The following is a 27,484-nucleotide window of genomic DNA, read 5'->3' on the forward strand; positions in this document are numbered from 1 at the left end:
TTTTCTCTAGAGCACTCTCCAGCCCCCTGTCCTGTTCTGAAAATTAGTCCTGGCATCTGGTTTTTCTGGGAGAAGCTACCTGCACTGTCCATCAGTCCCTGTTACTCCAGGTTAAATGTCCTGACATGAGAACGAATGCAGAGCCACAAGGGACTGAGGAGGCAGCAGCCATTGCTCCTGAGGCCTTGTGGGGTTGCAGGTGCCCTGGGACATCTTTAAAACCCTCTCCATTTTTTAAGGTCAGACTGGCCTTTAAGAACTTGGATTCATGCAAGTTCCCTCCGCAAGAAGCAGACGACACTCGGAATTTCTATCTTCCAAGCACACATAACAGGAAGGGGCTGTACTTTCTTGGTTGTCCTTCTGTAGAAACTATATCAAGTCACAGACATAGACCTGAATCAAGTCGCAGAAGGTATATCACTGTCCTTGCCTGGCTCAGCCGCCCGCACCTCCCAAGACAGGGAGAGCAACCTGCTTCCAACCCTGATGGCTGGAGAGACTGCCGGTCTGAGCACGTTCCCAGGAACAACACCTGGGTTCCCCCAGAGATCTAAGGAGAAAAGGGTCAGAGGTTAGTTCAAGTTCCTTTTTCTCCCATTTTTTAGAATAAGTGAATAAAGGAAGCCCAGAAGCCCCAGTAAAGATGAAGGGATAAAGATAAGGAGGCAACACGCCCAGGCATCCCTTCGGAAACAGGTTCTGCCAATGTGAGGGTGGGGCCTCTTCCCAAAGAGGGGAACCACACCTCATTGTTCCAGCCAAGTCCCCCCAGGAAATCTCGGGGGCCCCTGACACGGGCAGACAACGTTCTGCTCCTCTGATGACGTGAACAGAACCAAGAGGTGTTGCGGTTCACTCTCCAGACACCCAGGCTGTTGTCAGCTGGCATCACACCCCGCATGGCACCCAGATGCCACGATGAGCGCTCCTTGCAGCTTGTCCAAAACGGGGAGAATTTATGCCCTACATGTAGCTGAGGGGATGGCAGGCAAGAGATTCAGGGAAGGGCGAAGCATCTCTGAGAGATGGCTATGCCTTCGGGACGACCCAGAAGACACTTCTAAGAGCCACTCTGGGAGGTCGGCTCGCTTGCTGCCTGTGGCTCCAGCTCCCGAACACAAGAGCTCATTCCTTCTTTTCCAGGGATCGTGTGCTTCATGATTAGTTTTCACCTTTGATTTCCTTTTTCTTTCCAGGCAGGATGAAGCAAAGACCACCTAGCTTTCCCGCTGCTGTTAGCTCTTGGGACATGACAAGAATGGATGAAGGAGTGAAAAAATGATTATTGCTAAACTTAGGTTGCTGGGAGTTTTTTCCAAACCAAAAGCCTATGTTGGCGTCTGCTCTGAGACGTAACTAAAAGAGCTCCAAGCCAGGTGGCTGATTCCGTGGTTGGGCCTCCGGGGCGGGGGGGTGGGGGGTACCTTCTGCAGGACAGGACACATGCTGTGATGACTGAATCTCAGTTCTATTTCTGCAGTTCCTCAAAGAGGGTCCCTTCCAAGCTTTACTGCAGACCCTTTTGGGTAATTTTTCTGAGGCAAATACATGACTAAGGACATGGAGTCCAACAACAAGGCCCCTCCCAGCTGAGCTGCATCTGCTCCGCCTGTCAGTGCCCCTCCCCCCATAACTTCATCCTGAGAGCACAGACCCACCCCGCCCCCACCCCATTCAGACTGTGAGTTTTCATGGGTATAAAGTCACTACTTATGTCACATAAATCCCACTCCTAGCACTGGGGAAACACTGAGCAAAGCGACCATCGGAAGGTGCCATGTCCCAGGGTGCAGCCGAGTGGGTGCTCGTGAGGGCTCCACCTCTCTGCCTCCAGCACCATTAGCAGAGTGGCCGGTCAAAAGAGCCAGCTCTGGAACATTCTCAGAGATTCATCAGAAAAGAAAGCATGCCAGGTGAGTCTCTAAAACCCTCCCTAATTAAGAAGCTAAACCCTGGAAATGAACAGTCAGGACACACGGTGTCAACCAGAGCAGCACCAGGCTCAGCAACACACACGACTGATCCGGTCCCTCGTCTGCGTCCCACCGTTCAGGGCAGGGCGTGTCTGGGTGAGATCACTCGGCATCCTGCAGCGGTGGAGCGCCGTCTAAATCAACAGCACCATCCACTTACACCTCTCCCTTCACGCTCTCTCTAATGCCTGATATTAGTTGAGTTTGTACGAAAACTGATCCGAAAGAGAGGGCCTCTTCTCTCCCCCGACACTGCATCCCCCTCCCCCAGGAAGCAGACTCGCATTGATTTCTGTCTGATTACACGAGGGCCTGCCCTGACTTTCCCGTTACTTAAGCCGGCGTCTCAGTGCGTGTCCTCAGAGACCGGGCTCCGCTCAGGCAGGGCCGTCTAGACAGTATTCATGACCCATCTGTCTGGCAGGCCTGCGGACGGCAAACTCTATTAGAACTGAAGCCGCGCCTCCCGCCCGCTCTCCCTTTGCAAAGCAGGAATCTGACACTGAAAATTACTATCATTGTTGCAGTTCTCAAAATAGCACTGCCAGACTTTCATTAACATCCACGCTAGACTACTAAATATTTAAAGAAGTGGATAAATTTCATCTGAAGTGGGACAGCCCCGTACACATGAAAGCAGTAACAGAATCAAAATGTAAATCTAAGAGGTAGTTTTTATCCAGTAAATTTAGTGTCACAGCAGGAGGAAAGGAAGCCTAGGGTTTACTGAAAGTCCCTCCCATTTGTTCTCTGCCTTTGTTTATTTGAAAAGGCAGAGTTGCCTTCCAAGTTCTTACAAGATTTTAATTGACAGAAAACCGTCTTGGAGAAACAGAGGCACAAACCAAAGGGGCGGGCGGGGAGGGGCCCTTCTGGCATGAAGGAGGAGGGTGAGCCTGCCCCTCTGTGGGCGGCGGGGTAGCTGCTGCACCCTGACCTTGTTTAAATGCCATCCTGGGTCATTTACACACAAGCCAGTAATTGTTTTGCCATGGATTCCTTTTTTAAGTTGAAAAAGGGGTGGGCAGCCCTGTCAAAAGAACACACACTGCTGTGCAGAACAGCTTGGTTCAAGCCGAGCGGCCTCTACTACTGACCTTGACCAAGGCAGGAGCCACCCCACCAACATCCCTGCCCTGGGGCAACACAACGCACTGGGAGACCATCCCACCCTCCCTGTGGAGGCCACATCAGAGTGTGATCCACTGAGGGCATCTGGAGGGGCCACAGAGCTCACAAGACCCAGCGGTGCATCAGGGGTACAGGGCTAACAGTCCACGTCTGACCAAGGGGGGGCTCTGTGCTCACAGCAGGTGAAGGGGAGTAAGCAGTGGCAGAAATGGAGGCACCCTGTTCACTGGATCCCACCAGCTCCCGTGTTCACATTTCCACCCTCCTGATCAGAAAGGAAAACGGAAAGGGGAACTGACTTCCTGCAGGTCATATATATATAGGACACAGCCGGGCGGAACTGAAGAAGGGATTAATTACTCCAACAATCTGTAGAGGAAACCTGAAGGAACTCAACAAAACCAATGATCCCTGATACAGTAGGGATCCTGGGTTAATATTTTGGAATCTACTTGAAAATCCAGGATGAAACGAAGATTACCATCGTCTATATATCAATTAAAAACTGCCATATAAACAATTGCTCTTGGAGCCCTCACTTCTATGGGCCTTCATAATAATACATTGTTTGTTTGATCGCCACCCTACAAACCTTTAAAAACTGATGCGTAAATCCTTATCCTACTAAAAAAAATCATGAAAAAACAAAAAACAAACACCTAGAAGCAAAAACAAACAAACAAAAACCACAGCCTGAATTTAGTTCCTCGCTTCAACATGTTCTAGCTGGGTGACCCTGAATAAATTACTTAACCTCTCTGAGCACTGTTCCCTAGGCTAGATTTCTAGGTTTTGAGATAAATTACATGATGCATGTAAACAGCCGGCACTCAGCAAATGGCAGCTCTCTGCCCACCTCATCCCCATCCTAAGAAGCCACAGGCCTTCAGATAAACTCCTTGCACCGCTAATCATCAGAGAAGTACAGCTATGTTGCTGCTTTGCTTTTGGTAAGTGGTGATGAGATGAGTGGGAAGCAGCAGCGGGTGAAGCCCCGGCTGGTGCGTCCTGGCGCCCAGCTGTCAACATATAAGATGAGGAGGGAGTGGAGGGCTGGCCCAGCACAGCGCCCTCCGCAGCAGCATTCGGGCTACTCTTCCACGGGGCCTTTGCTGAGAAACACGAACTACTTCGAAAGACAAGATTGAGGGCAACAGCAAGAGTTTAATGTGGACTGTCTGTCAGAAAGTAGTACTGTGTCAATGTTACATTTTCTGGGCTTTGGTAACTATACTATGGTTATGGAAGAGAATGTCTTTTTCTTAGGAAATACACATTTAAGTATTTTTGGGTGAAGAGACATGGTGCCTGCAACTTACTACGTGCAAGGCATTATTCTAACTGCTTTACCTAAACTATTTTACTAAATCCTTAGAACAATCCTTTGAGGGAGATACCAATACTATTATTGTCTTTGTTTCACACAGGAGAAAAATCAAGGTATAAGGAGGTTAAGCAACTTGCCTAAAGCCACAATCAGTGAGTGGGGACTGCAGACTGTAACTCAGGGCCTCATCTTGGATTTTCTAGTTGGAACAAACTGCAGGCCCAGCACCGTTTGCAGGGCTGTTTACAGCACAGCCAGCAGCAGTACAAAGCCGGTCCCAGGGACACACTGGCAGGAAGCGGGACCTGCGCTGGTAGACTGACCAGGTCACTGATGCGACAAGCAGCACACCCACACGTGCCAGCACACGCGCACCTAATCTAGTCAAGTCACCTCTGGGCCCCGCACAAACCAGCCCTTCCTGTGCCCCAGGAGGGCTTGTCTCCCAGGGGCTCTGCACTGGGAAACCGAGACCCCAGTAGAGCACAGGGCATCCTGCCACACTGCTGGCCACAGAATGAACCCCAACTAGAGTAGGGACATACTCCAGTGAGTTTGGGTGTTGGCAGTAACCAATATACACCGTAATGACAGACAATTTGGGGAACAGACCTTATGTCCCCTCTCTCTCTGTCCTATCACGCAGGCTTCCAGGGCTGAATAAGTATTCTCACCCTCCAGGTCTACTTGCAGGGCACTAGGCCACGCAAAACACAAGTTTTTTTTCATCCTCCGGTCCGACTTGAGTTTTCAAAAATAATCACATTCAATAATCTGCAAAAATACTGATTCACTATGCTGTACACCTGAAACTAACACAATATTGTAAACCAACTATACTTGCATAAAAAAATTTCTTTAATTTTTAAAAAGCTTATCAAATAGGAACAGAGCCCTATAGCTAATATAGAAATTAAATTTGTAGTTAAAAGCATTTGTACAAAGAAAACCCTAAGCCCAGATGGCTTCAATGGTGTATTTTATAAAATATTTGAAGAAGAAATAATAGCAATTCTACATAATCTCTAAACTATTGATGCATATAACACAGAGGAAAATCAAAATAATTATGCTGGATGAAAGAAGCCAAACAGAAGAGTGTGCACATTATGATTCCAGTTATATAAACTCTAGAAAATACAAGCCAATCTATAAAGACACCAATCCATCAGTGGTCGCCTGGGGTGCAGACAGGGAGCTAAGACAGGAAGGGACCACAGGAGAGTGACAAACATGTTGGGCAGATGGACACACCATGGTTAACTTGTGATGGTTTCATGGGTATATTCCTATGTAAAACTTACCAAATTGTAATTGCTAAATATGTGCACTTTCCTGTGTGTCAATTATTCCACAAAAGCTGTTTAAAGATAGATATATAGCCAACTGAAAAAACATAAAGTAAAAAAAAAAAAAATCACATTCATCCATTCACTCAGCACGTATTTACAGGGCCACTCACTGTATATTGTATACACCACACACTGTATACTATATATGCCATGCAACGTATACTATATATGCCACGCACTATGGGAGGCACTAAGGCTACAGCTGAAACCCTTGTAGTCACTGTTCAACTAAGGGCCATGCTGACAGCTTGCTGGGAAGTAACAGAGGAAGGATAAATGGTTTTCAATTCAATTCAACAGATCCTTTTCAAGTGCCGACATGTACAGTCCATGCTTCGTTAGGAGTGTCAGGGCTTCCAAAGATGTGAGCACAGCCCCTGTCTTCAAAGAGCTTAACACTTGAAATCATTCTTGTCCACATGTGATGATGAAGCAGAACAGTCAACACCTTAAGAGGGACACAAGATGTTGTAGGGTTCCAAGCAGGAGAAATTATTTCTGGTAAGGGTTAGTGACCAATCAGGAAAGTGACCAACCTGATGTAACTGGCAAAACACTAAAAGACAGAAAATACCAAAAGGACGGTCTGGTCTGGGGGTGGAGGAAGAAATAACTGCTTCAGCTTTGAATGCTCAGGAGTTGGAGAAGTTTGGGAGAAGCCTTACGAGCAGAGTTGGATACTTCGTCTGAGCTGGAGATAAGAATACGGGCGTGGCTTTGATGGCAAGTGGTGTCTAGAATCCCACAGACAAGGGCAAGGACCAGGCTGGAACCTGGTGGACAGAGGAGCCGCCACAGAGAAGGAGCAGCTGGAGGTGTCCAGGAAGACCTGGACCCTAAGGGAACGGAGAATCTCAAAGAGGGGATGATAAACCTTACCGACTATGGAGAAAAGGCCAGAAAGAGAAGAAATGGGAAGAAAAAAAAAAAAATCCATGGGATCTGGCCGTGAACAAGCAACCCAGCAAAAGCAGCCAGGGGAGAGCAGTGGTGAGTAAGAAGGGGCTGGAGAGGGCGGGTCGGGGCGAGCTGAGCTGCTCCGGGAGGGAAAAGGACAGGGCAGGCCCAGCCAGGGCAAGCGCAGGGGAGGGCAGGGGAGGGCTCCACCCAGGAATGGCAAGGACCTGAGGGCTGCTCGGGCCCTCCCTAACAGAGGCCACGCTGCCCTTGGGTCTGCGAGGCTGATGCAGCAGCGGGCAGTGGGCTCAGAGGCACAGGGCGGTCAGAAGGCACTTGGGGAAGTCAGAGGGAGGAAGGTGAAGGTGAGGGGCCTGGAGGAGAAGGAAGGATCAGCCAGGGGAGGTGACAGAGCGGCTGGTGAGACCCCTAGTGCTGGGGAACAGGACTCTGCACTCCTGGAGTCTCACTTCCTTGAAGTTAAACAGGCCACTGAGAATCACAGAATCCTAGATAAAATTGTAACAGGGAGGAGCCAATCCTGACTCCATCTTGGATCTGTTTCTTTTACTTTAACCTTTGCTGCCCGCTGCTTTTGTTCACTAAAAGGATACTGTCTAGCAGACCTACTAGAGAATGGACTTGAGGACGTAGGGAGTGGGAAGGGTAAGCTGGGACAAAGTGAGAGAGTGGCATGGACATATATATACTACCAAACGTAAAATAGATAGCTAGTGGGAAGCAGCTGCATAGCACAGGGAGATCAGCTCGGTGCTTTGTGACCACCTAGAGGGGTGGGATAGGGAGGGTGGGAGGGAGGGAGATGCAAGAGGGAAGAGATATGGGGGGATATATGTATAGCTGATTCACTTTGTTATAAAGCAGAAACTAACACATCATTGTAAAGCAATTATACTCCAATAAAGATGTTAAAAAAAAAAAAAGGATACTGTCTATACACAGTGGCCTGCCTCAGGGAACCCTGTCCCTCTGCCTGAATGTTAAACCAAAGTGCCTTTATTCAGCGAAGCATTCGGACCCTGTCCACCTGTGGATGGCTGCAAGGAAGAAGAAATTAACACATCCCCTCCCCAAGGCTGGCCATTCCAGGAGATATTTGCAAAACTTACGGCCTTTTTACTTTACTTCCTCATCTCCTCCCCCTCTCTGTTCTATGAAAGAAACAGGCATCCAAACCCCAATAAGATGGGTTTTCGGACACACTAGTCTGTCATCTCTGTCTGCCGGCTGTCCGAATAAAGTCGTATTCCTTGCCTCAACACCTCGTCTCCCAATTTACTGGCCTGTCATGTGGTGAGCAGAGCGAGCTCGGACTCGGTGACAAAACCTGGGAGCTGGTCACACCCAAGTGCAGCAGAGGTTGTTCCTAAAAAGGTTCCATGTACACAACTAGACATTTTAATTCATCCGTTCAGAATGACACTGATCACCTCTGAAGCGCTAGAGGGAACCTTCTCGTTATTAAGAAAACTGATGCAATATGAGATCTACTTCCTGGTAATCACATAGCAAATGGGAGTTTCTCTTTATAGAAGTATCCCCACTAGTAAATGGAGAAAAAAGGGCAGAATTAGGTCATGACTGCTTTGCAACCCCCCAATGACTGACGATAATCACATAACAGAACGAGCCCCCCGAAGTGGACAGCAGGACCTCAGAGTGCCTTCATTCACACCTGAGCCTCCCCAAACTTGGAGACCCGACCATTGACAGACAGGAAGCCTGAGAGGTGGTGAGCACACGTCCCGGGGAAGCGGGGCACAATCTGGAGCGTGAGACACTGCCACTAGACAGTCCAGACCTTCCACCCAGATCAAGGCGGTGGCTGGGGTGTGTGTGTGTGTGTGTGTGTACACGCGCGCGTGGCCCAGATAGGAAACACTCCTCAGGGGACAGCACAGCATCCTGGAACAACGCTTAGGGCCCCTTTGGATCCTGCTTCAAACAAACTGTAAACATAACAAAACAATTTATAAGACAGCTGGAGGAATATGAATGTTATTAGAGAATTATCGTTAATGAAATAAACAGAAAAAATAAAGGTCCGGTCTCTGTGAAGCCTGGTTGTGAATAGGTTTCTACATGGTTACGAACATGGTCCCAAATACACAGTGCTGATGTTCAGTGACTCACTGTGTGGATGTCTCTGTACACTGCACGCGACTCAAGATGTCACGCTGACACCTTGAACTCACAGTGCTGTGTGTCGACTCTATCTTGACAAAGCTGAGTGAGTGGGTGAAGGAATAAAGTCCTGGGAGACAGCCAGACATGGGGCACAGGGGAGCACAGCTCGGTGACAAGGAGAGTGCCAGTCCCTTTGGAAAAAACTGACGAAGGTGGGAAGAGCTGGAGAGCTGGTTTGGGAAGAAAGACACTCAGCTCAGATTTTAATGTGCTGAGTTTATCTTATTTGGTAGTTATTACCCTAAACAGCCCTGGGCAAAAAAACAGTTTCCTTCTGAAAAGTCCTGAAGTTAAAATCCTGGCTGAATCGGGGAACTTTATTAGCATCTGCTCATCTGACTTTGAGATTAGGTTTACTAGGCCACCAATGAAGAAAGAAGCAAAGAGCCACCAGTAACGGTGAGAGTGCCACCCTCTCCTCCCACCGCCCGCCCCATGTCGGACCCCCTCATTCACTGGAGGTGAAGCTGTCGCAGGGACCCCTCTGTGCTCACCAGCTCCAGGGCATGACTCCTGAGCAGTGACTGAGGAAGGCCTGCTCTTGCCAATGCCTTCAAAGCACATGGTTCCTTCAAGGCTGCTCAATGCCTGCTTCTCAGAAGTCAGAGAAACTGCTCCCGCCACCAAGATGTGGCACAGGGGCTTCAAAGAGTAGTGGATTTGCGGAGCCAAAGCCCAGTGAGGAGGGCCAGCATCACAGGCGACAGGCAGGCTGTGCAGCTGGGGACCCGAGGTCCGTCCCTTCAGTGACAAGGGCAGGAGGTGTGGCGTGACTGGCTCACTCTCTGCCTCCAGCCACCCGCCAAGGCCTCGCTCACCCACACTCCACCGTCCTTGGCCCTGACACCCAGCACACCTCCTCTGCGAAGCCACCGTGACCACGTCCCGGCAGAACGGTCCTCTGTGGACTCCTGGACCACGAATTGCTGGGACCACTCGGCTTGGCAGCCTGTGTTCATGTTGAGTCGTCTTTGTACGAGTGTCTTTCAGTTCCCCAAAAGACACTGCTTCTCATTGAGGTGGCTTCTCTTGTTGCACAGCATGGGCTCTGGGTGCGTGGGCTTCAGTAGTTGTGGCTCGCGGGCTCTAGAGCACAGGCTCAGCAGTTGTGGCGCACGGGCTTAGTTGCTCCGCGGCATGGGGGATCTTCCCGGACCAGGGCTCGAACCCATGCCTCCTGCATTGATGTTCAGTGACTCGCTGTGCGGATGTCTCTGTACACTGTACGTGACACCAGGGAAGTCCCTCAGAAGTACAATGTTTTGATGGAGGAACAGAAAAGACATGGGAAAAGCTGGCCACAGCATTCCCCTCTTCTGTAAAAAGATGAACCAGCAAGACGCCTTCCCCGTGAAACACTCGGCACAGCCCCGTCCCCACATCTGTGCAGGGCCTCGGGGCCCACTGAACCAGGGCCTCACCTCAGGCCACGGATCAGCAAGGCGGAGAAGCAGTGAGACCACTCAGGAAGGAAAAGTTTCTTACAGCTACTATAAGGGCTTCTATTATCATTAGCACTGCTGCCTTCACAAATGACAGTGACATTTTCTTTCTAACCTTAATTCATTCTAAATTTTAGCAAATATGAAATGAGAGAGAGGACCAAGACACCTGAGCCAGGGCGCATGCCCACAGCCAACAACACAGGCAGAAAACTGATTCCACCCTGCTTGAACCTAAGTGCGATCAAAGAGTAGAACACTGAGTGTTTCCCTTACTTGGGTACAAAGCAGATCAAGTAAATGACTCTTGTTTTTAGACAGGAATAAGGAGAAAGCACTCTTTGTTTTCTTAGAATGCATCAGTCTGTAGACAAGAAGTCCTGTAATATTCCAAGTTCCCAAGGCAGGGAGGAAGTGGCGCCCCCAACAGAGGTACGCCTGCTGCAGCCACAGGCTGGTGGGCCCTGCAGACCCCCTCCCAAGTGGAGAGCATCCAAGCCCTGCCGGGCAGCTGAGGAGGAGTAGAACAGCCTTTGCTCTGTGCTCTTGCCTGGCAGACCAAGGGAAGGAGAGTACAGTCATTCGGTACCCAATCACCCTCCAGCAGCACAGAGGACAGAGCAGCCACAGCAAACCCATATGTGATGAGAGGCCCCTGAGCCAGCAGGGGAGCGAGGACTGTGGGCCAGGCCCAGCAAACCCCCTTCAGCTGGTGGCTCCCCAGCAGGCCTTCTGCAGGGGCAGAGGAAGTGGGAAATGCCCAGAACCTCTGAGGATGAACTCGCCTGTGGATGCCTGGAACCCATGCTCCACCTGAAGGAGGCTCTGCCGTGCAGACAGACGGCAGCAGTCACGGAGGTCCCCTCCCCAAGACGTCCCAAACGGCAAGCAGGGACGAAGACAGCAATGAGACGATGATGCAGACCGCACTCTTCATGTGTGTTATTTCATGTAAATCCTCATAGCAACCTTATATGGCAGAAATTATTCTCATTTTGCAGACAGAGAAACTAAGCCTTAAAGGGGTTCAGGTGCTTCCTTAAGCTAGAACTAGAACCCAGGTTAACCTGAAGCCACAGCCCTCATCCTGCCCTTTGTCATTGTGTCTCCTGACTTTCCAATCTTCTTAAAAGACAGCATATTGTAAACAGCCTCCCATTTTGGCTACAAGGGCACAAGCCTAGTTACATCTGAACACTAGGGACCAATAGTTTGCCAACAGGATCTTAAGATTACTCTATTAGGATACAAACTACTATATATAAAAAAAATAAACAACAAGGTCCTACTGTACAGCACAGGGAACTATATTCAATATCCTGTGAGAAACGAGAAACCATAATGGAAAAGAATATATATATGTACAACTGAATCACTTTACTGTACAGCAGAAATTAACACAACATTGTAAATCAACTATACAGACTCTCAGAGCTCCCTGGGCAACGCTGAGCCATTTACAGATGTAACGGCTTCACCTGGCTTCTAAGCAAAATTAAAGTGTTCACATTTTAAAAAATGAATGGAAAAGAGATCTGGAAATCCGCTTTATAAACCAGGAAATACTGATGAGAAAGGGGAAGAGGCTGGGAGGAAGGGACACCGCAGGACTGCAGCAGTGGCACGACCTACGTGAAGGGGAAACACCTCCGGGAAGTGCCCCTGGGCAGAGGCCAGAGGTGCGTCCTGCCTGCTTTTCACAGGAGCTCCGACCAGGCGAGACTCCACGCAGGGTCCTCATGTCCTACCCACCATTTGCTGTGTAAGTGTGTACGTTACTCAAGTCTAGAGAACACAAGTGAGATGTTGCCTCCACTCTGCTCTTCTCCTTCTAAGACCCCGGCCTGAGGCTGACTGGCCTGTATCAAGTGCTCGGTACCAACCAGACTCTAAGTGCTTCCTGTGGACCATCCCACTTAATCCTCACACCCTCCATGCAGATGAGGCTCAGAGCTGCCGTACGGGGCCACTGAGGGGTCCCTTCCTCCCCTGGGTCTAGGCAGGCATACTGAGCAAATTACAGTGTTGACGACCACAAAGGCTACTGCAGAAAACATCGCCAGAGGAAGCATATGGACTAAACACCAAGGAAGCACACAGCTCACCTTAAACTGTCTTCTCAAAGTATCAAGATGGGACTCTATAAGAAGGCTCAATATAAGAAAATGCAAACTGACACAACAGAAACGACAGCACAATTAGACTCCCGATTTAGCAGGAATAAGTAGCAGGCTTAAAACTCACAGCTTTCCCCCAACATAAAAACACAGTGGGAATAGAGAAAACTGCTTCTCTTTTAAAATCCCCTCCCATTTCACATTATAGGATCAGTATTACATAGTCTGATCTCTAGAACAAAAATTTTAGAATCTGTAAATAAAAACAAATATAACTTCTCACAATAATGTCAGTAAAAGTGGGGAGAGAAGTCACATATTTCCTGAGATGATCTCAGTGGGAAGACCCCTGACGAGGGTCAGTGCTGTAAAACATCCGTGACCGCAACCCACTTCCCTCAGCCCAGGAAACACAGGAGGCAACAAGCCACTTCCCTACGAGAAGTTTTCCCTAAGAGAAGTTCGGCAGTGTTTCCAAACCACCTTCTTGCTCCTTCCGCTTCATAAAAGCCATGAGATCAAAAATGAATGAACTTTGTACTCGGATTTCACCTTCTTCCAGTTCAAGAAATGCTCACAGCCTCAGTCTGGGAATTCACACAGGGAAACATCTCACTCAGGTTGCTTTCCATCCAATACCAAATAGAAAAACACATCATCGCAACCTTTTTTAAAAGTCCCATATAAACTTTTTCTATTTTCTTATTTTAATTACAAGTTTAATTGTGGACCCTCTATGTACCTTTCTTTGCTTATTTAAAATTATTTTTAAATTACTGTTTAAAATTACTCTAAAAAATTCTACAAAACCAGTAGGAAGAATACTAAGTCAATATATTATTTCTTGGGATCAGTCACTGCTTCTAAGATAAGCAGTAGAAAGCCTCTACCAAAACACAGGTCGCTCAAAGTGGAAGAAACTTCTGACTCTCAGACACACCATATTTCTATCCTAAAAGAAAACATTACCTTTGTGAAAACACAAACCTCTTCTCTTAACCAAAAAACAACATCCTTCCCACTTCCCCAGGTCGCTGCCTCCTAACCATCCCCAAACACAACCAACTGAATGATACCAAGGTGAGCGGGAGGGACTTACAGCTGAAGATGCCCGGAGGTGGATGTTCAGTCACCAGGAGACAGTTTTCTTCATCACTGTTGTCCCCACAGTCGTTCTGTTGGTTACAGACCAGTGAACCAAGATACAAGCATTGCCCGCTGGTGCAGGTGAATTTGCACTCTGAAAAAGCACAATATAAAGCATGCAGTTGTCAATGCCAGCCTGATGCTCTTCAGCTGCTACTTCTCCTTCCCTATCTGTGTGCCGTGATGGTCTGGGCACTCAGTCTACCTGGAGAGTCCAGGGAACAGAACGCAGACACGGACTCTTTCCGTTAAGAGCTCAGGGCACTCGGGGCCTGCCATACCTCACTCACCCCACGCTTCTGACCCACAAAATAGTAACATGATGTGCCCAGCAAATCATGACTATGGGACTCTTCCTTTGCTTGAAAAAATCCTTGGCGGTTTTCCCCGCCACCAAGGATGAGGGAGCTAGTGCAGCAGCAGCCCGGGCGGCAGCAGGACTCAGGAGCTCAGGCTGGACAAAAGGAGGCTCATACATTTTATTTCCAACTTGTCACTGGATGTTGTGAGGCTCTGGGCAAAACATTTAACCTCACTGGTGTTCGTTCATCTCATGACTAAGAAGAACCAGGTTTATTACCAGGCAGGGGCAGCACTGACTTTATAACATAAAACATGGGAACACAACATGTGCCCTCTGCTGAGAAGCATCCGTACCAAGGGCCCCGTAAGTGACTTAAAGAACAGGATGGAGCCCAACGCAATGCCTGTAGGCTTCACTGAGCATGGGATGTCTGCAACCTGTGCAAATCAGTATTTGAAAATAGAATTTACTTTTATAAGACAAAATAAATTTGCAAACTTAACACATTACTATAAATTTAAGCAATTAAGGATAAAGGAAATTACATACACATGGGTGCATAAACATCTATGTATATCTTACATCGACTATCACCCTAATTCTGACCGAGAGCTTTTCCCTAGGAGCACCCACAGAAGCTGGTGGGATTCACACAGGACATCCCACTCAGTGAGCAGCCAGTAGAAAAAACCCCACAGAAAGAGACCAGGACCCCCACTGACACTGACCATCACAGCCTCTTCATTTCTCCTTGGTTTTGTCTGTCTAGAACATGGGTGGCAGGTCCTTTCCACTCTAAAATTCCATTATTCAAATAAATAATAAAAAGCTAGACATCAGCACAAAAGCTAGACATCAGCACACAAGACCTCCACCCACCTCCACCCACTATGCTAACGACACAGAGGGGCTGCAAAGAGAACCCCTTATCTGCAGTAAAGAGACAAGTTAAATCCTCAGTATTTCTGCAACCCAGTATGAAAATGCCATCACAATTCTCTGTGTTCACATCTTCCTAACAGAGTCTAGAAAGAGACAACAACCAAAGCCCTAACCTAGTTCAGACCCACACGTAAACACCCCCCAAATGCACATCCACAGCTGGTGACTGGCTGCAACGTCCAGGTGAAAATTCCATGTGCTGACTGTGAACCAGGCCACATGTCAGGAGCTCTGCTGAAGCCCAACTCTGCTGCCATAAGTGGCACAGACTCAAATCCAGCTGCTTGAAATTACATTGATGAAGTGACTTTCTTTTTTTTTTTAACTTAATGGAGAAAATGGATGTCAAGGAAAGAATTTATCTTCCTTTCCAAAAGAAATATTGGAGTTTGGATTACTACCCAACATGAAAAGGACAGTAGCCAAAAACAGTACTCCTGATGTTGTTGAAACAGTGATTGGAAAGAAGGGAACACTAACCTAAACTGAATCGAACTCCAAGTAAAAAGTTAAGCACCGCTGCGGTTTGAAAGGATCCCAGGTTAAACTCCCACGTTCAAGTTCGTGTGGAACTTTAAACGAGCGCAGAAACGAAACCACATCCACACTTCACTCTGATCTCAGCTTGTTTAAAGGAGACCCTGTCTAGAGTTACAAAATATTTTCAAGGAAATGAATTATGTGATTCAGTTATTCATACAACCAGTATCTTAGCTCCTTCTGTGTTCACTGCCAGGCCCAGAGACACAGAAACACAGAGATGAAAGAGCAAGCCCTCTTCAAAGGACTACAACACGAACTTTTGTAAATGTGAGCAGCAACTAACACATGTGCTCACTCTTTCCGAGGACCCATTTTCCTTCTTTGTGTCCCTCACAGTGAGACCGCTGCCCAGCGAGGAACGGGCCCTTGGTGAGTCACCTGTTTGTTGAATAAACATATGACCTCATCTGAGCCTCATAAGAACCCTGTGAAATTATTAGGGTAGATACTATTATTCCCATTTTACAGATGAGGAAATTAAGACTCAGATTAAGTGACCTGCCCATAATTAAACTGCGAATAAATGGGAAAATGCAGACGTGTGTCCAGATCCACCACCTCTGGTCTTAGGCTCTCTAATTGCTGCCTCTCAGTTTCCAAATCTGTTTTCATGAATGTGCAAAATTCATTTGTAATGAGGATGACATGTATGTAACAAAGTTCTCAAAACAGTTTATCTTAAGTAGGCTTAACATTACTCAGAATGCATTAAAAAGGCCTGTGCTACTGATGTGCTTAGAAAGCTTTTAGTTCTTAGATAATGGAAATACCAACATCAACCCACTGAATTTCAATTTCATAATATCTAAATCTTCTCAGTGGTGAGTCATTAGCTGAATATCAAACTAAAAAATCTCTCCATCTCATGGCCACTTGAATCAAAACAACTGAATTGAAATTTTGCACCAACTTCAGCTTCTTGATATATCTAGAAATCTGCTATAATGTTATTAAGTGTTAAAGATTAATGCTAAAGCTGGAATGAAACTGCAGACCAGAGTCAAACGCCTGTCCAAGGTAACCTAATTGTATTGATCAAGGCAGGCTTCCAACTCAGTCCTGACTCACCCTGCAAGATCATCTCTACCACACTTTCTACCCCAAAGCCCAGTGTGTTCAGACATTAGGGGTGGTCCCTAGTAACTAGGTTATTGTGATAGTTCAAACAAACTAAGAACCCCAAATGAGAGGCTCTAACCATGGCCGCCTATGGAATCCCTGGGCTGATCTTTCAACACCAGCCTGGACCACTGTGCTCCCTGGCGTGAAGTGTGGCCTGGATAGTGGGTGGTTCCTAGGGATCCTTAGACTGATTCTGATGGGCAGCCAAGAAAAGCCACTGCCTCGTAAGAAGCAGAGAACTCATTCATATGAAGCCCTCACTCTAGCTAATAGTATTGTGTAGCTAGTATTGGAATGTTTAGTTGGTATTTGCTAATTTACTTTAAAAAAAAAACACCTAATATCTTAAAATGGGCAGGTATTTTGACGACTCCAGGATATAGGGCCTGGTTGCTATAACTTTGTACTGTCAATGGGATATTTCAGAAACTTTGGGACTACAAGTATGACCCGCAAACTACATTTTGACACACTATAGAGCCAGGAGTCATCCTCAATGAAATAAAACAAGTCAGAGAAAAAAGACAGAAGAATTTTTCCAAATGTTTTCTTTTATTTTGTCCATTCTTTGTGGAGCTTGTTGAGTATTCCTGCTAAGCAAGAAGTTGAAGGAAAGCAAAGACTGTTAACATCAGAAACACTTTGGTTACAAATTCATGGTGATTTCAGATGTATAATATTGGAACAGAATATAGAATCAACAACCAGGAACCAGCTTTTCCTGCAAGAGCTATATATTTAATTTTAAAATTTGTAATATTTAAATAATTCCTCTTCTTTAAAGTCAAGGTTTTTTAGGTAAAGAAAATGGCATTCCCTTCTGCCATAATTCTCTATTTGATTTATTTTTAAAAATCTAGAATCAGCAATAGATTTTAGGATCACTTTATTTGCTTTTAGTAATACAGAATTTTCTCCAAATTTGGAGAATTCTTTAGCTTCTCTACACTCCTACATTAAGCTTCTGATGAATTTCAGTGACTTTGAATTGTCACAGATTCATAAAATTCTAGCGCTGAGAAGGCCCTAGAGACACAGTGGACCGCCCTCTCAGGTCACAGATGAGAGAATTCCTGACTCACCCAAAGTCAGGGAACAAACCTCCTGTAATGGAACTTAACACCCACAATTTCTACCGAATTTGGGGGAAAACACTTTTTGTCCTAAATGTCATTCCTATTAGGTACAAACTAGTACTAACCATTTGGAGTATACCATGTGAAAAAGGAGAAAGGAAAAGAATGATTAAGAGAATTTCCTTTGTTACTTTGAATTTTATTACCTTTGAAAAAAACAAGCAATTTTAAGAGCCCTGAAAGCAGGAAAGAAATGGAATATCCTAGAGTGGTCTGTAAATTCCAAACTTTTACACACACAAAAAAAAACTATATTAAAGAAAATTTTTAAGGACCAGTAGCTTAACAATTTGAATATTCTAAAACTAAACTTGGACAGGGGTAGATACTCAATCTTGACTTGCAGGAGAACAAATCTGCATCTCAGAAGCCAAAGTTAATCCACTTGGTAGAGTCAACATTCTATTAGTTAAAAGGCAAAAAACAGGTACTTGAAAGTTGCTAAGAATAAATCTTAAATGTTCTCACCACAAAAAAAGAAATAGTAATTAGGTGACATGATGCAGGTGTCAGCTAACCACTGTGGTCTTCATTTTGCAATATACACGTGTGTCAAATCACGTTGTCCACCTTAAACTTACACAATGTTGTGAGTCAATCACATCTCTATAAAGCTGGGGGAAAGGGCAAAAAAAGTTGTTCTCAATTTTTCCTATGCCCTTTTTAAAGCCTTAGTTTTCACAGATATGACCTCAGTCACAAAGTAACGCAGCACTGCATCACAGCCATAGAATCAGCCTCTTTTGTGAACAGGCAAAGCGGTCCACGGCAGCTATTTCTGTGAGAGTTCATACAGCACCATGGGCTCACTCAGCTCACGTGTCCGTCACTCACACACCAGAAAACTGGGAATGATTCTGGCTCCAACATTTCTGATGTTAAATCTAGAACTTGCTCTCAGTAATGGGGCCTTCTTAATATACTTACATTGTAGATAACAGAGACTAAACTTAGCAGCTAGGGACCTATAAGTGAAGGACTAATAAGGTTCTAAAATTAGCACAAATAATTTTACCACGACCAATATAAGTTTCCTACTATCGCGATGACAATACTTTTATTGATTTATTCATACACTGCCTACTCCCCTGCAAGGCACAAGATTATCTACCATAAAAGCAAAGCTGCACAGAAATGAAAACAGTGAGTAAAAGACAAAAACCACGAACCTAGAAATGCAGGGGATGGAGGAAACCTGTGACCGTAGAGAGCTCTAGTGACCAGTCACTAAACCCAGCTCCAAGCAAAGGGGCTGCCGCGGACCGGTGGAGACCAGAGGACCGGTGGCGAGCGCTCACTGGCCCACAGCAGGAGGCGCTGCAGTCAGTCGGAAACAGACTTTCTCCTGCTTCTCAGACCTGAGAGGATCACTCTTCTTATTACAGGGCGCTGTACAACAACACGGAGGTAATCTCGACACCAACTTTGTCCAAAAAGGGAAAAGTGCTCCTCAGATTGGTCTTTCCTGTGTGACCTCCTGTGAGGCTGGAATATTAGACTGGTTTCTATTGAAGGAGCCAGAATGACAGGGTCCAGAAAGTAGCTATTTAGCAAATTATGAAGATAAAGCTTCGAGACTCTTCAGAAATGAAAAGTTAATCTTTAGGGCTATTCATCTCAAATGTCAGCTTTTGACAGCATGTGAAAGGCAGATGGATGATAAATGCATGTTCTTCTGCAACATTTTTCAACACAAGGAATACATTTTGAGTAACCCGTAAGAGACTCAGTATCTCGCATAACATCAACACTGATCTCCATGCACGTCTGAGGAAAGACGTCTGATACACTGTGGGTGCCTCACCTGGCATCACACCTGAGCGGAACACCGAAGGCCACACATGAAGACAGCGCATCACTAACAACGTGCTCCCCTCACTCAAACACGGTGCTGACTTTGCCGGTCATAAATTTGAAACAAAGGAGAATTTAATTTGAAGGTTTACATTCTATGTAATGAATTAAATTAACAAGCACTTAATAAAAGTCGTATCTTAAGTGGTGCTATTGAAACCGTAGTTATCCTCCAGAAAGATGACTGTGACATGATAAAAGGACATTTGCCCATATAGTAAGATTAACAGACAAGAATCTCCCATCAAAGGTAGTAATAAAATTTTTTTTAACTCAATCCATTTTATGATGTGGCTTATTGCTCTCACTATGGTGCTGGAAAGATGGTGCTGAAAACATTTTTAATGTGTCTAAAATTCTCTAACAAACATGAGTGAAAAATGTGCCTTTAAAAGTCCAAGGTACTTTGGCTTTAGACTTCCAGTCTTAAAATTATCCTTTAGAGCAGCTTGAAAAACTTACCCAACTTTCATCAAAGAACGATCAGGTATTTTAAAAGTCAGTAAAAGTCCTCTAGGACTTGAATTGGCAAATAGCACTATTTCTTTTCTATGTTTAAAGGCATTGAATGAATGGATTCTTTTCTGCGCTTTTCTGTATATAAAATGCGAAGAGGGGTTCTCAATTAGCTTTTTAGAACAGTACTGGAAGCAGGTAAGAAACACCTTAAAATACTCTGCAGAACAAAAAGGTGTATCAATATATGCAACGCACATGGGAAAATACTTTGAAAAGACGCTGAGCAAAATACAAACAATGATACCTCTGGGTGCTGGGATCATTAGTAATTTGTAGTTCCTTGTGAGTTTTATGTATGATTTTATAATCAGGAAAATAAAAAGCCTATTTTAAAGAGGGAAATCTCTGTGAAAACCAAATATTTGTAGAACTCTAAATCCACCATAATGAAGTACCTAACTCCCCACGACGTCATCCAAACAGATATCCAGACATACAGCTCCAGCCCCACTATCTCAGTCACATTGCAGCACGAAGCACATGTGGGACACCCCCACGGGCGGAGCAGCAGTAACAGCACACACACCAGCTGGCAGTTCCCACCTGAGGACCTGCTGGGGGAGCTCTGGGGGGTGGGGGGGGCCAGTCCCATAGAGCCACAGCCCACAATGTGGAAGTAAGGCCGAGGGCCAGATGTGCGGTCATGGAGCGCCCTGGACACCCTGCTGAGGAGCAGGCCCAGTGCTCCATCCACAGGCTTTAAGTAAAGGCCTCTGAACAGGATGTAACCGCACAGCCCTGAGCATTTAATGCACACCTGTAAAGACTAACCCTGCACACCCCGCTCAATACAGCTCCACGGAGCAGCAACAAGAGTTCTAAGCTGTCCAGTGACATACACGTTTGAGGTGCACGGCCGTGAGGACCACACTGCAGGACCCACCTAGATGGATGTACAGGTGTTTACTGCACAAAGTTGGACCCCAAGGGGGAACCACAGGGGTGAAAGGGTGGCATAGATTCTCAGGTACTGAAACTGCTGAGCCTCGGGACTCTTCCCCTCAAGGCACTCTTTCATTCATTCTTTCACTCAAGAGTCCTCCACTGCTCTAGCGAGGAGCATGGCCACAGATGCCAAGGACAGAATAGACAGTCCATTGTCCTAAGACTCAGGAAACTGGCTTCTCCTCCAGCTCTTAAACTAAATATTGTGTTTATCCTCAGGCAAGAATAAGAATCTTAACCTCTAAACTCCTTCCTGGTAAATGTGGTACCTGGATTAAAGCAGTAGTTCTGCATCTTTCCCTGACAGCCCCAGGGAGCCCTTGAGGACTCAGGGTCTCCAGCAGGAGGTGGGTTGCAGGGTCAGTGAGGAGTCCCTGCAGGATTGCTAAATCTGTGTGCAGGGTACCTTTCCGTGAGATTGCACTGGAAAACAGCATCCCCCAGCTAAAAAATCTGAAAGCTACCTACTGCCTTACATTCTAAAAGTCCTTTCAGTTCTTAGGATCCATGATTCAACAGAATTTTAAGAAAGAAATTTTAAAGAAAGAAATTCTACTTGAGCCCTTTGGCACTTCTGTTGCCCACTCTTGATTATTCTAATGATTATCCAAATAACAGGTGCTTTCAAAGTTTCTGAGTTCTGGACATTTGGTTACACACTGAATATCAATACCACCTCTAGGGGATCTTTCGCATCAGCTTTACAAACATGCTATAACCTCCCCCATCTTTAAAATAAAAATGCTTTGGGCCCCACTCTCCATGTCTCCACTCCCAAGGCTCAAGCCTGTAGCTGTGCAGGTTTTGGCCCCATCACTGCACACCCCCCATCACTGCGCCAAAACTGTTTCTCCAGGCCGCGAAATGACCTCCATGTCATTAACTCCAGTGCAGCCATGCAGGCCGCATCTCACTAGACCCGCCTTTGACAGCCAGCCACTCCTACCACCTGGAACCAAGTGCTTGGTGGGTCCAAGGACATGTTACCCCCTCACCAATCCCCCTCCCTCCCTGATTTGCTGCCCTCTTTTCTTTGCCATACACCCAGGCCCTGTGGTCTCAAGCCATCCAGCCTCTCCATGCCGATGACCACATGTCACCCGTTGGCATCTCCAGGTGGTGTAACACACCTGAACTCACCACAGCCTAGCCCAAAGCACCATTTCCCGTGCCAGCTGGCTCTGCTCACAACCCCGCATGTCTCAAGAACACATCCTCCCAGCTGCTCAGGGAACAACAGTGCAGTCACCTGCGACTCTTTCCTTTCTCTAATCCAGTAAGAAATTCTGTTAGCTTCACCTTCAAAATATGTCTGGAAACCGGCCCCTTCCCACCATCTCACTACAGTCACCCTGGTCTAAGGGCCATCACCGCTCACCTGGATGACCCCAACAGTCTCCTGACCAGCCCCCCAGCTGCTCCCCGTATCCTTCCCACCAGAGTCTGGTCCCGAAAGGGGACCCAGGACGACTCTGCTCAAAACTCTCAAATGGCTTCTTCTATTTCACTCAGAGGGAAAACCAGGGTACCTACAATGAACCCCACACAACCTCCCATCAACAGGCCCCATCCACTCCCTGGCCTCTCCTGTCCCCGAGTTGGCCCTGGGCACACGGGCCTCCTCGCTGTCCCTTGAACACACCCGGCTCACTCAGGCTTGCTGTTCCTCTGCCTGGAACACTCTCTCCCGAGGAATCTGCTATGCTAATAACTCCCTCACTTCCGTCAGGCCCACGCTCAGATGTCACATCTCTGTGGGCTTTTCTCTGACCACTCTGTTTAAAGTTGGATCCCCTCCCCAAAACCCCACCCCTACTCCTGGCCCTTCCTATCCTGCTTTCCTGCTGGATTTTTCTCCACAGCTCTCTATTTCCATCTAACATTACATCTAATGACATGCATAACATTTCTTACCTTTTTTTCCCACTAGAACATGAGGGCAGGTAGGGATTTTTGTCTGCCTGGTTTTACTGATGAATTCCCAGAGTCTGAACAGGGCCTGATATACAGTAAGCATTCAATAAGTATTCGTTAAATAAATCAATGAGCAAAAGTAAAAGCTTGTCAGGAAGTTCTTCCAGGAACCACAATTTACTACTGCTATCCCTTTGAGTGAGAAAAGTTTTCTCTGCACATATATCCTCAATAGGGAGGTGTGTGTGTGTGTGTGGTGTGTGTGTGTGTGTGTGTGTGTGTGTACATATGAAAAATGAGGTAGAAAGAAGACAAAAAGATGAAAATAAAATTCAAATCTATCATTAGCAAATTACACGAGAATTTTTAAAGCAAAGGGTTAGTTAAAATTATTAGCCAAAATAGATCTTTAATTACCTGTGGTCTTCATTGATGGAAGCAATCTCTCTCTAGTTGTCAATGTCATAAACGTTTAGGCTTTTTCCCATCTGTCCCTTCCCTGTCCTCTGGCTTAATTCCTAAATCACAGAGTTCCCTCTCAGGGCAACCCATGTGTTCTGGCTGAAGCACTGGCCTGTCTACCCAGGAAGCAGCAGCCCCTCACACACAGCTGCCAGCATTCTGAGAGAGAGTTGGGCGTGGGCACCGACCCCCGCCCCCCCCGGCCCGCCACCACATGTCTTACTTTTAATTGCCACAAACAGGCTCGGGGGCCGGGGAGCAAGGCAGGTGTTTAGGATTCATAGCATTGCTGACCCTGCGTCGTCCTCAAGGTGACCCCACCTAGCTATTTTTACTATTTGGGTGAAAACCGCCTCACCTTCTTGCCTTGAGCCTCCTGTGGCTGTCTGCCTTGGGTTCTCCAGCTGCCATCAAATTCGCCCTTTACGAATTTCCCTTCTTGAAAACGTCCACCTTTGGAGAACTCCACAGAATCAGACCTGGCTGCCCAAGTGCTGCATGAACCCCTGTGTTCCCTGCCACCTGAAGGTGTGCGGTGGTATCCTCGTGCTTTCCGATGGACAGCATGGCACTCTACTGCGAGGAGAACTCCCCTGCCCCGTTTTGTCTTATTTCCCCTACTGGTTCCTTAGAAGCCCTTCTTTGTCCCCTCAGATAAACTTCCTACTTCAGGCCTTATTCAGCCCTCCTGTCCCCCAGGAGACGCTGACGGCTGCATGTTCTTGATGGCGCCCCACCCAGCCAAGTCCCCAAGCTCCCCCACCACACACGGCCCTCAGGGATGTTGGTAGACAGAGCTGTCCCTTCGTCCCCCAAGGGAGACCTTCAAATACTGAAAATAATGGCCTTTGGTTTCCATAACTAATCAAACTCCAAGTCAGGGATCAGTGTGGGTGGGAAGCCATTGCTATACTCCCTGAATGCCACACGTTAGAGGGAAGAGGCTCCCTCTGGCCCTGCACTCCACCACCCCCTCCCCATGCTCACTGCTTTACTGGAGAAAACGGTCTATGTCTGATGATCTAGCCCAGGTTAGAATCCCACATTCACAAGGACAAGACTTTTGTGCCCTGAACATGCTCATCTGAGGCCTTTCATAAAGAACTTTTCTTTACAGCACCGTGGGCCAATCTAGGATTTCTGGAACCCCTCTGCCCGTCTCCCCAGTAACCAGAGAGACTGCTTCTGGTAGAAGATGTAGGAGACTTCAGAACAATCTGACTAATAATCAGGACCAGGGTCTTAAACCTGCCCTCCCCAGTGGAGAGCACGTGCTGGTAACATTCTTACCTTCTGAAATTAACAGCCCACCTGACTTTCTGCTCACCTCTCCCGACGGCACACCAGCAGGGTCCTGTTCCATGGGTGGTGTGACTTGACACCCAGGACCCAGAGCTCTGGGCATCCTGCTGCTCTTGGTCATCTGGTCTCAAATCTCCTCCCGCCGACCGCCCTCTTGGATCTGTGTCCCATCCCAGGCTGTCACCACGCTCCACCTTCACCCGGCTTCCCTGCTGGCCTCCTTGTGACAGGACGGGCCTCAAATACCTCTATGCCCAACTCCAGGGACCCACTCACTGCTGCTATGGCTGAGCCCCAATCAGCTGAACTGGTCACCAGAGCAGTTCACAGTGACCCCCTAAGTGTGGAAGCATGACCACCCACTCCTGTGCAGACAACACACGTCTGTCCTCACTCCAGCCTCGACACTCCCACTGAAGCAAGCCCTTTCCATCCTGTTCTGTCCTTAATGCAGACAGAATAGCTTGTCCAGACTGAAAACTCCTCCCTCGAACACAGTTCCGCTTTCTTATCTCTAGACTCCAACCTGTCATCCTGTCCACATCACTGGAAGGAGCAAACACACAAAGTAGACACAGAGTCAGGGTCTAATTCTATTTTACAGCCAGTAGAGGAGGTCTTCCCAATACTTTTTCTGTAAACATGGTTATAAAACAGCAAGAAGAATGGACGTGAAAAAGAGACAAATGTGGGTAGAATCTGAGTTCTAAAACACACACTGAAAAATTCATTGAAAAAATACAAAATAAAGTAATTTTTCTTTATATTCAAGTATAACAAAGCACCCTGATTAAAAACGTACCCCTTATCACCTGTGTCCAAGACTCCCTATCTACATTCTTTGCTTTATTTTTCCGTAGCACTTAACACCTTTTAATAAATCCCATAATTATTCTGTTTTGCTCACTGTCTCTCCTCACTAAACTATAAGTTCACCTCAATGTACATAGGGCATTTATTGTTTGCTGTTACTCTCCTGAGGCCTAGAATGTCTGCATGTAACAGCTTCTCAAAAAACATTTGGTGGGACTTCCTTGGTGGCACAGTTGTTAAGAATCTGCCTGCCAATGCAGGGGACATGGGTTCGAGCCCTGGTCCGGGAAGATCCCACATGCTGCGGAGCAAATAAGCCCGTGTGCCACAACTACTGAGCCTGCGCTCTAGAGTCCGCAAGCCACAACTACTGAGCCCGTGTGCTGCAACTACTGAAGCTTATGCACCCAGAGCCCACGCTCCGCAACAAGAGAAGCCACCGCAAGGAGAAGCCTGCGCACCGCAATGAAGGGTAGCCCCCGCTCACCGCAACTAGAGAAAGCCCGTGCGCAGCAACGAAGACCCAACGCAGCCAAAAATAAAATAAATATTTTTTTAAAAAAACAGACTTTAATTATACATTTAAAAAAATTTTTGGTGGATGAAGGAAAGCTTATTCTATCAATTGTTATTTCTAAAACATAAATATCATGTCATCCCTTTACTTTAAACCTTCAGCACGTAGTTTGTGTTAGCTGGGCACGTAAGAGCCTTCCTCCTGACATGGACCTGACCATCTTTCCAACCTTACTTTCCAGCTCCTCTACACATGCCCTGGAAGCCAGACACACCAGAACACAAGGACGATCTTCAGCACATACAGCTCCTGTCACAGTGCCTTAGTGCACACTACTGCTCCTGCCTAGAGTGACTCACTTCCCCCACTTGACAAATGCTGACGACCTTTCAGCCAAAAAAAAAAGGGGGGGCGTGTCTGTGACACCTTCCCCAACCTCCCCACCCCATCCACAATTAAACACGGCTGCCTCTGTGCACCCATGGCAACCTGTGCATCCGTCCAGTACAGCGTTTGTCGCATGGCTGTCATTATTTCTCTATTTGTCTGTCTCACCCACAGCAAGACCTCCAGAGCCCAGAATACATGACATCATTGTACCTCACCTCTAGCACAGTAGGTAATTAACAATTGCTTTGACTTAACTGAATCAAGAGCATGGGGGGCGGGGCAGAGAGAAATGCACTTTGGGGTCAGTTTTCTTTCTTTCACCTGAAATCTGTCCTTCCACACAGACACACCAGGTAAAGAGAAGGGTGCCAAGAGAGCAGGATGTGCCCCACGCCACAACTTTCAGGCTGAACCAGCAGGGCCATTTGTCTTTGATAATCCGAGGGGTCAGAGCTGTGTAATCACACAAACTAGCATCCACGCCTCCTCTGCACTTCATGTCCAAACCAGGAGCCAAGAGACACTAGAAGGTAACTTAAGTGCATACGTGCGCACACAGAGGAAGAACCTGAGATAAACCAAATACAGACTCAGAACCAGGCAAAGCAAGATCACTGGCCAAAGGAAACCCGGAAGAAATGCCACACATAAGTGATTCAGACCACCAAGAGGGCGCTACTCTCTCTCTGAGCCCACCCAATGTGTCTATCCACATGTACTCTTTTTCCTCCTAACAAACACTTTACTTATTTCAGTAGTTTCTGCCTCTATGTGGAAATTCATTTCTATTCAGCTGATGGGCCAGGGCCTTGTCCCTGGTGGTCTAGTGGCTAGGATTCAGCACTCTCACTGCCACGGCCTGACTTCAATCTCTGGCTAGGAATTGAAACTCTGCTTCAAGCTGCCATATGCCGAGGTCACCGAAGATCAGAACCAGAAGCCCCTTTCTAACTGTGGCTCTCCCCTTCCCCTACCAGTGAGAGCCCCATGGGACCAGGGCGCTGAGGTGTTTTTCGATAATGATGAATATTTGATGAATAAAGGAATGGCCCGTCCTCCCCTGAGAACCACAACAGCAGGGCTGGAAGGAGCCCCTGAAGTTGTGCAACCCAACTCCCTCACTTC

The 27,484-nt window shown here is 46.9% G+C and overlaps 1 protein-coding gene across 1 annotated transcript in view; it reads right to left on the reverse strand.

The window, feature by feature from the left end:
- The window catches only part of LDLRAD4 (low density lipoprotein receptor class A domain containing 4), a 311,621-nt gene that overhangs the window by 103,783 nt on the left and 180,354 nt on the right, over nucleotides 1-27,484 (reverse strand). Inside the window, 1 exon segment of the mRNA XM_027088398.1 lies at nucleotides 13,550-13,690. Within this exon segment, the coding sequence (XP_026944199.1) occupies nucleotides 13,550-13,690 (141 nt within the window).

Source organism: Aethalodelphis obliquidens, unplaced genomic scaffold (assembly GCF_003676395.1).
Source record: "Aethalodelphis obliquidens isolate GAN/ISIS:26980383/991018 unplaced genomic scaffold, ASM367639v1 scaffold63, whole genome shotgun sequence".
NCBI classification, from domain to species: domain Eukaryota; kingdom Metazoa; phylum Chordata; class Mammalia; order Artiodactyla; family Delphinidae; genus Aethalodelphis; species Aethalodelphis obliquidens.